The 12,428-nt window shown below is 44.3% G+C and overlaps 2 protein-coding genes across 2 annotated transcripts in view; one reads left to right on the top strand and one right to left on the bottom strand.

Moving 5' to 3' along the window:
• The window catches only part of khk (ketohexokinase), a 61,121-nt gene extending 54,242 nt beyond the window's left edge, over positions 1 to 6,879 (bottom strand). Inside the window, exons 1-2 of the mRNA XM_084337216.1 lie at positions 6,778 to 6,879; positions 2,418 to 2,534 (exon numbers count right to left, since the gene is read on the bottom strand). Coding sequence (XP_084193342.1) covers positions 2,418 to 2,534; positions 6,778 to 6,869 — 209 coding nt within the window. The 5' untranslated portion in view covers positions 6,870 to 6,879. The remainder of the gene's footprint in view (positions 1 to 2,417; positions 2,535 to 6,777) is intronic.
• A 573-nt stretch (positions 6,880 to 7,452) lies between these two features.
• Positions 7,453 to 12,428, top strand: part of LOC311246881 (ankyrin repeat and EF-hand domain-containing protein 1-like) — a gene marked incomplete at both ends in the record, with an annotated part of 45,826 nt that continues 40,850 nt past the window's right edge. Inside the window, 4 exons of the mRNA XM_084337122.1 lie at positions 7,453 to 7,509; positions 8,559 to 8,732; positions 10,822 to 10,960; positions 11,176 to 11,387. Coding sequence (XP_084193248.1) covers positions 7,453 to 7,509; positions 8,559 to 8,732; positions 10,822 to 10,960; positions 11,176 to 11,387 — 582 coding nt within the window. The remainder of the gene's footprint in view (positions 7,510 to 8,558; positions 8,733 to 10,821; positions 10,961 to 11,175; positions 11,388 to 12,428) is intronic.

Below are 12,428 nucleotides of genomic sequence, written 5' to 3'. Positions count from 1 at the left end.
GTCTGAGTGGCGCCCTCTTTTCATGTTTTAGATCGACACGCATACCTACCCCCTCTCCTGGAGTGAGCATGTCGGCGTGGTTAGGAAACGGAACTGGTCTGGTCACGCTGGTCCAGGTCAGTTAACCCGTTGTCCGCCGGGGATGCAGATCTGCTGTTCTGGTACCCTGAGGGACTTGTGCTTTTTTCGGGGGGAAAAATGCCGGGTCGGTCCGGGTGTCACAGGGTTAGGCGTTATGGAGACCCTTTGTTGGGTACATGTTGTACTCTGCACTATCGTAATGGCTTACGGCCATACCAACCTGTACACGCCCGATCTCGTCCGATCTCGGTAGCTAAAGCAGGTTTGGTCCTGGTTAGTACTCGTTGGGAGACCGCCTGGGAATACCAAGTGCGGTGTGCTTAGGGCTGGTTCTCCATTCTTTTCGCTCCTCTCTCACTCGTGGCGGAGAGAGGGCTGTTGGGGTGGTCTTGGACCTCCTCTGGTAATCCTGTGCTTCCCGTGCCGCCGGGCCCGGTCCGAAGTAAAGTTTCGTTGATACCGTAGGCCTGGGATAACCCTTGTTTGAAAACTGAAACACTTGTACTGCGGTATAGCCAGTGTATACCCGCAGGTGTGTTTTGGAGTTTTTTCTTGAGGGGTTATAGGAACAACCATCGTCTGTACCGAGCGGGTGGTTGATTCCCTGGTGTGTTGGAGCAGAGTCAACTCCCGGGTTACCCGGTTGAGTGTGCCCCTGCACGTTCATGACGTCTACCAATCATGTCAGCCTTCTCTGCCTCAACCCCTCTGGGTGGGTTTTTTTTAATGGAGGCTTTGTCATGGTGATCAACAACGCCAGCATACGCCCCTTCCGCCGGGGCGGCTGTTTTCAGCTGACTCCTTTGGCGCCTGTCTCGTCCGCAGTGCTCCAGGCTCAGGTTACAGCCTGTTGCCTGGTTTCCCCGGTGCGCTGCCTGCTTCCGTTGGTTAACCTTTTTGTGTGCTTCCGGCCATGCTGACTGCCTGTTCTGCAGGGTCAGTGTGCCAGGCGGTGGGCTATTGGGGGGAAAGGGCCCGCTCTTGGAGGGGCCTTATCCGAATATGCTGGCGAAGTTGGGGGCGGTGTCACTAAGTGACCACCTGGTGGGGTCTTGATGCCTGGCGTCATTGACCTCTCCGGGCCCCCGTTTTCCAGGGGATCCAGTCCCTTCAGTGGGTCTGGGTCTTCCTTCGCGCTCCGCTGCTACGGCCTTGCCATGGGGTTGGGTTTGCTCTTGACCCCGTGATTTCTGGGGGCAGTAACGAGGTTGTTCCTTCCGTTCGTTCCCAGGTGGCATGCGGGTTGTGCATGTGTGTAGTCGTGGGGTCAAGCCACGGTCTGCTCACCCTGTGCGTTGAATTGCTTGAGTGCCTCTTCGCACGGTCGGATCCGTCGCCCTCCCGTGAACCTCCAATAGGGGGAATATCCTCCATTAGGGAGGGTCGGGGGGGCTCGGTCCTCCCCGGTCTGATGGTTGTGGGGGGCCTCAGCGGGGTACATTGGTCGGGCTATGGCTCCCGCTCATCCCCTGTTATGCAGACAGGTGCTGAGCGAAGCCATAACGCTATAGAACGAAGGGTTATGTATATAACCCAGTTCTATGAGTTATGGTGCGCTCAGCACCTGGACGCCGCTGCAGCCCTTGATTTTTCATTGTGTTGAAATTTGTTGGGAAGGAGATGAGTGTGTGGCCCCACCCCTGCTTATGTAGGTAAGCGGATGGGGGTGTGGCCAGATGAATGCTGGCATGTAAAGGTACATGGTGGAATTTTTTATTCAGTGTATATACGCTGAAGCGAGATATATGCAGACAGGTGCTGAGCGCACCATAACTCATAGAACTGGGTTATATACATAACCCTTCGTTTCTTCCCCCTCAAATGTATACTCTCTTTGTAAACTATTTTTGTACTCATAATCAGTACTGTCTATCTGTATGTCATGTATGTCATATATGTTATGATGAAAAATGGGGGACCCTGATGTAAACAAGACAAACGTCTTTCTCTGGTCTGCATCCCCTTAACAATTGTGTGTATTGAGCCATACTGTATTGTACCCATTCTGCAATCTGTTAAATAAAGTTTTCATTCATTCATTCATTCATGAGAGGTGCAGAGAGACTGCACAAATACAAGTGGGTATAGGCTGAGTGTCGCCTATGTCTGAAAATACCTGTTGGGGTCATGAATTTGCACAGCACATTTTATGGCAATCCGGACATTATACTTTTCGAAATAACTAGTTCAGTCTCACTTACTTACTTACTTACTTAGTTACAGAAGCGACCAATTACATACCTTTATCATACAAATAACCAGTGCATGCATGCTGTTGTAGCACAACTATTATATTACACATGATTAAACTTCAAAGCAACTGTAATGATACTCACTCTGCCACAGACCCAGGAGCAAGGGACCCCATGAACGCGCACGGAGCACCGAGAAGCGACAGCACTGTGCACGAGTTGGACGCGTTCCCGCCACGCTGCCACCTCTGAGATAAACACCTACGACGCATGCGCAAATCAAAGCGTGTAATGAATGACAGACTCCAGACTGTAACAATGTAACTAACAACAATAACAACCCACAAAAAGTGGTGACTAAGCACTGCAGATGCAATAGACTGGCCCTGGATGAGTCAAACTTGCGATGTACATGTGTATAGGCTATTCCCATTTGTACATAGCTGTCAACATTGGGATTTGAAAAAACGGGAGAGCTCAGCTGCTCTCTGCTGAGCTGCCTCGTCGCTACCATCTGCTGGTCAAAACCTGTATGTACCCAAGGACTGGGTGAACTACTAATTGCTACATTAAATTAATCAGATACCTGGTTGAAAGTGAAATGCTGTGTACATCCCTGCATTAAATAAATTAATGGAAATGTCAGTGTTACTGTAGAGGCGATGGAACGCCTGCTCTTGTCGGCACTGCGCAGCTGTGGAATCGCAAGGCCATAGATTTAGAATAGATAGAAAGGGCACATTGTGGTGTATCATAATTAATTTGTTGAATACAATAGGATTTTTATAATGTTGACACAAATTAAGGAATATTTACACTAAGTTCTCTTTTACCTCTTATTTAATTCATTCATTAATTTAATTGTAGGTACTGTTTATATTGAACATAGTCCTGTGTGTTGTATATTGTGTTACTTTTGTGTTTATTGTCTCTTTCTATATACACAGTGGGAAGGGGGGCACGCAATTGAATTTTTCTGTATGTCTTGCACAAATTGGAAAATGACAAAGTTGACTTTGACTTTTAACATGTGTCTATAGCAGGCCACGTGAGCGGATCGGCGCGGCCGAGAAATCCGCTCCTCGCTCTTTTTTTTTTTTTGATCCACTTTTTCTCCCATTTTTCTATATTTTCTCCCATCCCAATTTCGTATCATCCAATTCAACCCTCCCCTGTCACGAACGCTGTTTCTTGCCTCCCACAAGCCGGCTGCAATGTGGACTAAGTCATACATAGCACAAGTCCCCTCCGGTACTTGAGGTAACAGCAGTCGCATCTTTTCACCTGCGCAGCTCGATCTCTCAGTGTCGAGGAGTAACGCGTGGGAGGCTCACGCTGCCCCCGACACTTCCTGATTCTACTGCGCAGGCGCACCAACCGACTTGTAGGAGTCGCTTGTTCACAACGTTCCCGCTCCTCGCTCTTTAAAGCTTGGTCCGCTCCGCTAATCGCTCATGTTGACCCCGCCCCCAAGTCGCTCTCCGCTCGCTCCCCGCTCACCTTGAATCGAGCGCTCCCCACTCCCCGCGCCAGATCGCTCAGCATTTTTTTTTTTTTTTTTTTTTTGGAGCATGGTGTAAATTAGCTCAAACTACAACAGTCTACACCCCCTGGGCCCCTTAACAATTGTTTGTATTGAGCCGCATTGTAATTGTAGCCATTCTGCAATGTTAAATAATCCATTCACTAGTTCTATTAAGCGATGATAGGCTAGCCGAGCCACAATGCTATGGTCGCTGCCATTAACGTTAGCATGTAAGCTAACGTCAACAACAATGGCGTCGATACTTTTTCTAGCTGGAGTGAGTGTGGGCGTCTCTACAGTGACAAAGCCTGAACAGGCTAGCCTATCACAGGTTCACCCTTCTCATTGGTTGAAAATGGCCTTCATGTTTGTACATCGCCATCTGTTGCTTTGGCATTGTACTGCATGTATATATTACATCAACAGTGTTAAACCACTGTGAGCGGCCTGGAGTGGATTGGAGCGGAGGAGAACTCTCGCTCCGGACGTCGCGCCGACTCATTTTAAAACCCACTCCTCGCTCACGTCAAAACCGGCCGCTCCGCGCCCCGCGCCGCTCACGCTCCGATCCGCTCACATGCACTGGTCTATAGTGTCAGACACTAATTGTAATGTTAAAAACGGATACTGCTGTAATATAAAGTGAGATTCTACCATGCCTCAATGTATCAACTTTAAACATACACTAAATGTTAATGTTAGAAATGTTAATTTCCATTATTTCCACCATGTGCAACATTTCCTAAGAACAGCAATGTCCATTCTATCAACTCCAAATCTGTGCTATGAGCTCAATTCTCCCGGTGCATGCAGAAGTAGAATTGCTGTCTTGTTTTGGATGAATGAGTATAAATGAAAAACGGAAATCTTGTTTTATTAAAGTAGTTTTGACATGTGATATAGATAAAGATATTGTTTCATTGTGTATTGATTATTGATTACGCTTCATTACTTTACAAAAGTTATACTGGCACATGGGTCTAATACAACAATGGATTATGGGTAAATGCAACGTTAAAGCAGTGCCAATGTAAGACTGACTTTACATTAAACGAATGACAATAATATAGTATAAAGTAGGGTATTATTTGGACTAAAGCATGGTGTTGTCTCACCCTACTTGCATGTTGAGGGAGAGCACCATACATTATACACTGAGAAACCACGGCCAAGAGTGAGCTCTCCGGGAACAACCCCACTTTGCCTGACAGTTTTGTCAGCAACCGTCTTCCTGTCTGACTTCTAATCTACACTCCTGCCTCCTGTCGTCACGGAGCGGAATTGCAGCCATTTTGTATAAATAAAAAAAATGGGGAAAATACCAAAAATATTTTAACTGGAGAGAAGGTTGAAACCCGGAAAAACGGGAGGGTTGACAGGTATGCATTTGTATGGAAGCCCTAAGAGGCCGTACATTCATAAAAACAATGTGCTTCGTTTTCCGTGATAACGAGATAATTATTGCATTATCACGAGAAAACAAATTAAACTGGATTAATTTATTTCAGGGGGGTACATGACATACAGGTATACCCAGTAGGCTACTGTTACATTTGCGACATACAAGATATGCAAATATACAGTATTGTTAAACAGAGATCCTAACAGAAAATATACATATGATGGGGACAAGGGCATAACTCTGTTGTCAGTGGTGGAGGGGACACATTTGGGGGCGTGGTCAGTGGTGGAGGGGGGGGTGAAGGGGGGTGTCCCCCCTTTTCGTAGATTTTTTTTTAATCAGTTGTGCAAGTCAATTTTGGTGAGTTGTTTCTATATACAATTCACTTATGACAAGTCATAATGCTGCACGAGTCTCGGAACACGCATACACGCACGCGCATAATGAATTGAAAATGGGGGACCCTGATGTAAACAAGACGAAAGTCTTTCTCTGGTCTGCATCCCCTTAACAATTGTGTGTATTGAGCTGTACTGTATTGTACCCATTCTGCAATCTGTTAATAAAGTTTTCAATCAATCAATCAATCAATCAAGTGAGAGAGAGAGAGAGAATGCGCTATTTATTATCTACAATGTATAAAACAACAGCCTAGAGGCTTTTAAATACAGACAGACAGATATTTCACAGTACCTGTTACATTTCATGGCAATCTCAGTCGTTCACAGTTTCACACCAAACTGGGGAGGGGTGCTATGTGTAGCCTATTTGAGCAGCACACCTGAAGACTGGGCTGTTGTTGATATGCAAAAAAGATAGCTGTGGTCTGTGGTACAGTACAGTTAGCGCTGGGTGCTCACCTGGCCACTTGACTTTGCATGACAATGGCTCAGAGATGGACAAGCAGCCGTTTTCCGTGTGGTCCTATTATCGTGCAGCAGGGGACAATAACTGCATTCTGAAAACATGCCGGGGACATGATGATGTCCCATGTGTCCCCCCGGGCCCCCGCCCTACGCGTTACGCCCCTGGATGGGGAGGAAACTGTACATTAGGATGGGGTGGGACCGTGGGAGGGGTTTGGACATACGGGGGCCAGTTTCGCGTTGCAGCCTCCCGTAGCCAGGTGCTATTTGAGAGCTCACTTTGAGGCACATTAATGTGTATATATATATTATCTGTAACAGCAAGGCATAAAGCTATTTCAGCCTGTGTCAGGCCTTACGAGTCACAAGATATGTGACGCGGTGATCAATAATATCCTCCTGCATCATAGTCACGAACGGGGCTACCTGCATAGATGTTCTATATAGATATCTGTGGCTACCTGCTCCTCTGACATTGCGACACTGAATGATGTTTCCTGCAGTGATTTAATTATATACATTATCGTTTCGTTTTCTCGAGATCTCGAGAAAATTATCGCGTTATCACGGGAAAACGGAGCAAATAAAATGTATGAATGTACGGCCTCTTAGGGCTTCCGTACATTTGTATAGATCGTTGCAAAATTGTAAATACATTTTGCAGTGCAGTAAATACGAAATGACGTTTCAAAAGAACGTTGCATTCCAAACCTGCTGTCAGTGTCCTCCTCCGGGTATTGGTCCACCACATTGATGATGTCCAGACATACCAACCCAATACAGAGAATCTTTTTGTCGCCCATATTCGCTGCGAAATAAGCTTGAAGGTGTGGACTTTGAGCAGGAAGCTGATGATCGGACCGGTCTTTGACCGATGTGGGCTTCAGTTGTGAAACTCGTTCGCCACTTTTCCGAAAATGGCCGAGTTTAACCGAATGTGTATTTGTTATCGTTGTAGCCTAAATCATTTACACAAATCGATCGAAAATCGATTCTCTGCTGGCCTATGGACAGTTTAAGGCCATAATCGTAAACCTCCCTGGTATATCGTGTTTCACCGATTTGTATGTGTTTTGGTTGTATTTTATTCTTTTTATTATTGTTGCCTACTATTGGTGTAACTGGACAACTCTTCACTTCTCTTACTCATAAAACTATAGTGCGCCTTTAAACACCGTGATTACCCCATTTCAGTCGTAGCCTATTTAACCTCCGACAAATTATCCCAATTAAAATGATTTATATTCCAAACAAATAATCCTCACAGCCATGGGCGAAATGTATTGTGTGTTACTGGTCAGCCAAAGAGGTCGACATTTGATTTTGACAAAGCGATCACCTGCAGGGTCACATTTCATGACGTTTTTAATCACGCACATTAGCTACATGTCTGAGCTCAAGTCATGCAAACTCTACGCGAGAGACATGATGTACCCTGAAATGGTGCTGATCTATGCGGGCGCGTTGCTGTGACAACTGAAGTGGAAGGCGTTCCCTAGGTTCAGTGTAGCCCCTTTCGTGACTTGCATCGCAGTCAAAGGGGCTAGGTTCAGATGGTTGCTCGGACGACCAGATCAACTTTAGAACGATTAAGTTTAGCTAAGTTACAACAAGACATCGTTTTTTGTCACTGTATTGCTACTTTGTTAGTTATTGCAAGTTATTAACGAACAGTCCTTCATGTTAAATTATTTATAAAAAGGCAAAAAACAGTGAATTGTCTGATCAGGTGAGTTCCAGTTCCAAACCTGGCAGTGCCACTTTCTACTGCTCCGTTCAGATGTTTTGATTGTGGGGTTTAGCTTTGGATTTATTCTACCCCGTACTAGCATTTTAATTGTAAAAAAAATATATATATATATATGTGTATACAATATACATATGTGTACACAGTATACCTGTATAGTATTGCTAGGTTACCTATTCAACTGTATAGTCTCCTGCCTAACTCTTCCCATCCTCATTTCTCTCCTCCAGAGTCTGGCCATGGCACTAGCTCTGCATGGTCGAGTAGCACAGGACCATCTCGAAATCCTCCAGGTTGTTAATTTACCATTCTGTATGGTACTCATTTGTTAATAATGTATACATTAATTCATTCACGCATCCATTTCTGTAAAGGTTTTGCATTTTGCATATAGGTACAGTATACTATATACATATTGCATATTATGTATTTTCTGACTTGTAGATGGAAAATAAGCGCTTTCTAACGTCCGTATCCCATCACAACTCAAAAAAAATACATGTCTTTTTTGTAAGGCCATGTAAACATTTAAAATATAAAATATATTAAAACAGTGTAGAGCATGTGATTGCTTCTTCAGTCACAGTTGGCCAAGCTGCAATGCCGGTTGAGTCATCCAGACACTCAACAACTTCCCACCGTCAGAACACACTAAAACGCTGATGCATTCATTCAAAATACATACCGTAGTATATATATTTTTCCATTAATTCTTCTTCTATCCATCCACCCATTCCTCCTTCAGGTTTACCGTCTGTTGCAGAGTGTTCATGACAGAGACTGGGACCACATAAAGAAGATGGTTTGTCATGGTGTTCTGGACCTCATCAACCTGACTGAACCCACCGAGGGCATTTCAGCTCTTCACCTGGCCTCCACAACCAATGACACAGACATGGTCAGCTTCCTGCTCTCACAGGTAAGTGATCCATCAATCAATCAGTAATTTCACTGATTAGTCATCAATCCAAAGATTGGTCAGTCGATTAATTGATTGATCACTCAGTCAATCATTTAATTGATCCATCCCTCAGTCAACCAACTAACCAGTCAGTCGGCCAGGCAGACTAAATCATTCTGTGATTTCTCTCAACATCATCTTCATTGAAATAAAGGTTCGGTTTGCTTAACCCTTTCTGTGCCAAACCCGAGGTTTCTCGGGTTTCGAATCCAACCGTTGAGCGCCAAACCCGAGATTTCTCAGGTTTTTATCCTCTTCTCTTTTTTCCCATTCTAAACACTCGTGCGGACCTGCCTCTGTCTCCCTGGCACCGCTGCCTATGTTAAAATTGCAATGACGATCGAATCCCGACAGGTGGCAGTATCGCTTACCTTTTGAACTGGGTCTCTAAGGTGTCTCTCAGTGCCTCTGTGCCTCTGGCTGCAGGAATCCCCTCCCCCTCAAAGTGAATCAGCACACAGCCATCTGTCAGAGATTTGCTCGCCTGAAACCTATTGTTTCCTGTATTATAGCCAGGCCCAATGCACATGAGTAATGGCGATCGCGATGGAACTACTGGGATTATTCATTTTGGAGTACCTTCTGACTAAGGTAAGGTCTATTTTAGGTCTATTTTACTGAACCTAAAACATGCTTTTGTATTGATCACATTCACAGCATCGTATTTTACCGAACCTAAAACATGCTTTTGGTAACGATCGCAGCTTTGTAAAACGACCCCCCCCCTCCCCCTTGACGATTTTGTGAAGAAACATCTATATATGGATTATACCTTTGATTTGGAAATAATATAGGTTTCAGGCAAGCAACCCGAACGATTTGCGCATATGCATATAACACGTCATATCTCGCCATCTAGAAAAAAATACTGGATTATTTTGAAAAGGGGCGATGTTTAGCGTGAAATAGCGCACAAATGAAAGTATGTAGAAATTAACTAGTTTGTCAGTGTTGGACTATAAATAGTGCCTGTCAAATGAGCCATACTATTGTCTCCATAGCTATATTATAGAATATACGATGGGTCCGCAAACATCGTGAAAATGGTAAATAACGCTGGCGCCATTGAGTAAAGATGGGAAAACAGCGTGGCAGTCAATGAGTTAAGAGGACGAGGCAGCATCTGAAAGGCAGCTGCTTTTACAAATCACAGTTAGGTGGGGGAGGCGCTTTGAAGAGAGTCAAGAGAAAAATTGCATAGTTGGAAAAATATTGCGACAGCTCAAAACATTGCACTGATTATAAATTGGAAACTTGTGAGATAATACTAAATTGAAAATGCCATCTACTGTCAGCAGTGGACTCAAGTGGGATGTGGAAAGACAGGACCAAATCTTTCCAGTACTACAGTGTAGTAAGATCTTTAACCACTGGAGGGCGTGCTCTCCTACCAAAGCTTGAGTTATTAAAAAATAGTTCTTTGATTGATTGATTGAAAAGTTTATTAACAGATTGCAGAATGGGTACAGTACAGTACAGCTCAATACATACAATTGTTAAGGGGATGCAGACCAGAGAAAGACTTTCGTCTTGTTTACATCAGGGTCCCCCATTTTCAATTCATCATAACATATATGACATACATGACATACAAATAGACAGTACTGCTACATCTATACATTTATGACATATCAGATTTGCAAATACAGTACTGTTTGTGATACAAAAGTGTCCAGAAAAGGAGTGTATATACATTTGGCGTAGAAACTGTACATTGGAGGAGGTTGGTTGGGTGGGGTGGGGTTGGGTGGGTTGGGTGAGGGCTGTACATTGGAGGTTGGGGGGGGGGGGGGGGGGGGGGTTGGATAGGGGACACACACACATTTTACACTGTACATTGGAATATTGACAAAGCCTTACTTGGTCATTTACTGTACAACTAGGTTAGGACATTTGTAGGGGCCAGTTTCGAATTGCAGTCTCACGTAGGTGTTTTTTGAGAGTGTTTTTGAAAGTGGGTAGTGATTCACATTCCTTTACAGCTTTAGGTAGGGCGTTCCACACTTCTCATAATAAGAAGTCGTTCTCTGTCTTGTCTGGCTCCTAGGGGGCCCACAGCAATGTGCAGGACAGGAAGGGTCGGACCCCTGTGATGCTCGCTGCAGAATTGGGCCATGACGCTATCATGCTGCTAATGGCTGAGAGACAGGCTGACGTCATGAATGTCTTGGACAATGAGGGCAAAGGTATCGGCTTAAAGACTTGGTTAAAGAAAGAAATAATGAGAAAATCCAAATGGAAATGATGGCATTTTGGAACAATTTCTTAAATATCCTATTTGACAGTCCTATATAAGAGTCATGTACAATTCCAGAAGATTGATAATTTTACTAAGACTCCATCTATGTAATGTAATAATTATAATATAAAACAAAACAGAAATGTGTGTGTGTCTCCCCAGGCGTGCTGTTCTACTGCATCACACCAAGCACCAAGCATACCAAGCATCAGATGCGCTGTCTGCATGTGGCGCTCAACGGCGAAGCCAATGTCAATAATGGCTCCTTGGAGGGGAAGCCGGTCTTCCTGCTGGCTTGTGAGAATTCTCACAAATGTGGTGACATGTGTCTCGAAATCCTTGAGAGAGGAGCAGACCCCAACAGTTTCGATCAGGTAAACTATAGCATACCGCAGACATTATGTGCTCCAACGAGTTCCAAATTATTCTGACTGACTGCACAACTGTACGTTTGTTGACTGATAGTTATATGTTTATTTAAATGGTTGTTGGACCGGTAGGTTTATCTGGACTCCTTAACACTTTCAGTGCCGGCCGTGTTTTCCTTTTTACCCCCTTGAATGCCGCCACCCACTTCAATGATAGCGTTAAAAACACATAATCTATGTTTTAAATGATGGCTATGTGTCTAATCTGCCCGTCGCTTATCAATGACTTGTTTGCAGTCAACATTGTCGAAACGGACTGTTTTTTAATCGGTTTATATCCTTTTTATAGCATTTCGAAAAGCTATCGTTTTCTCGAAAATTTCTGGAAAATAGAAAGATTCCGTCATAAACGGCATTTATTGGAATATTCTCGAATACACTAGACACGTTGTCATTTGTCTGCCTATTTATGAATCGTTTTCAAATAAACGCTAGATTATCGATAGTATATGTGTACTTATGCACGCTATAGAAGCGAGCTGAGAAATCGATTCTCTTATTTCCTCAACAGCACACACATACACACACACACATTATACACATACGGGACACGCTGTTATCTCAGTGAAAACAGCTCTGATTATCCTAAAACTGGTAACATAGACTCCTTACCTTAGATCAGATGTTCTCCAAAAAGATTATTCCAATTCCTGATCGCCATTCCAAATATCGATCGTGTTTATTGATTGATTATTGGCTGCTGTAAATATATATTCCAGGCTGCTTTCCATCTCGCGATCACTTCCCTCTTCATCAGATCCCTCGCCAGCATAGTGGAGCCAGTAGGCCCCCCCCCCCCCCCCCCACAGATCCACCAGTGTAATCGAATGGCCTGCAGTTACACAGGGATAGACGATAGGGGGTGGTATTTTCCCATCAGAGCTCCTAGAGGGGCTGCTGTACCAACGGGAGACTCGGTTGATGAAATATGAATTCAGATCGCTAATAATAAAAAAAAAACGACAATTAGCGTCGTCGGCACTCAAC

The sequence above is a fragment of the Notolepis coatsorum genome (assembly GCF_963971535.1).
Source record: "Notolepis coatsorum genome assembly, chromosome: 20".
In the NCBI taxonomy this organism is placed as follows: domain Eukaryota; kingdom Metazoa; phylum Chordata; class Actinopteri; order Aulopiformes; family Paralepididae; genus Notolepis; species Notolepis coatsorum.
The sequence above is the reverse complement of the archived record's forward strand: the minus strand, read 5'-3'. Positions and strand labels throughout refer to the sequence as shown.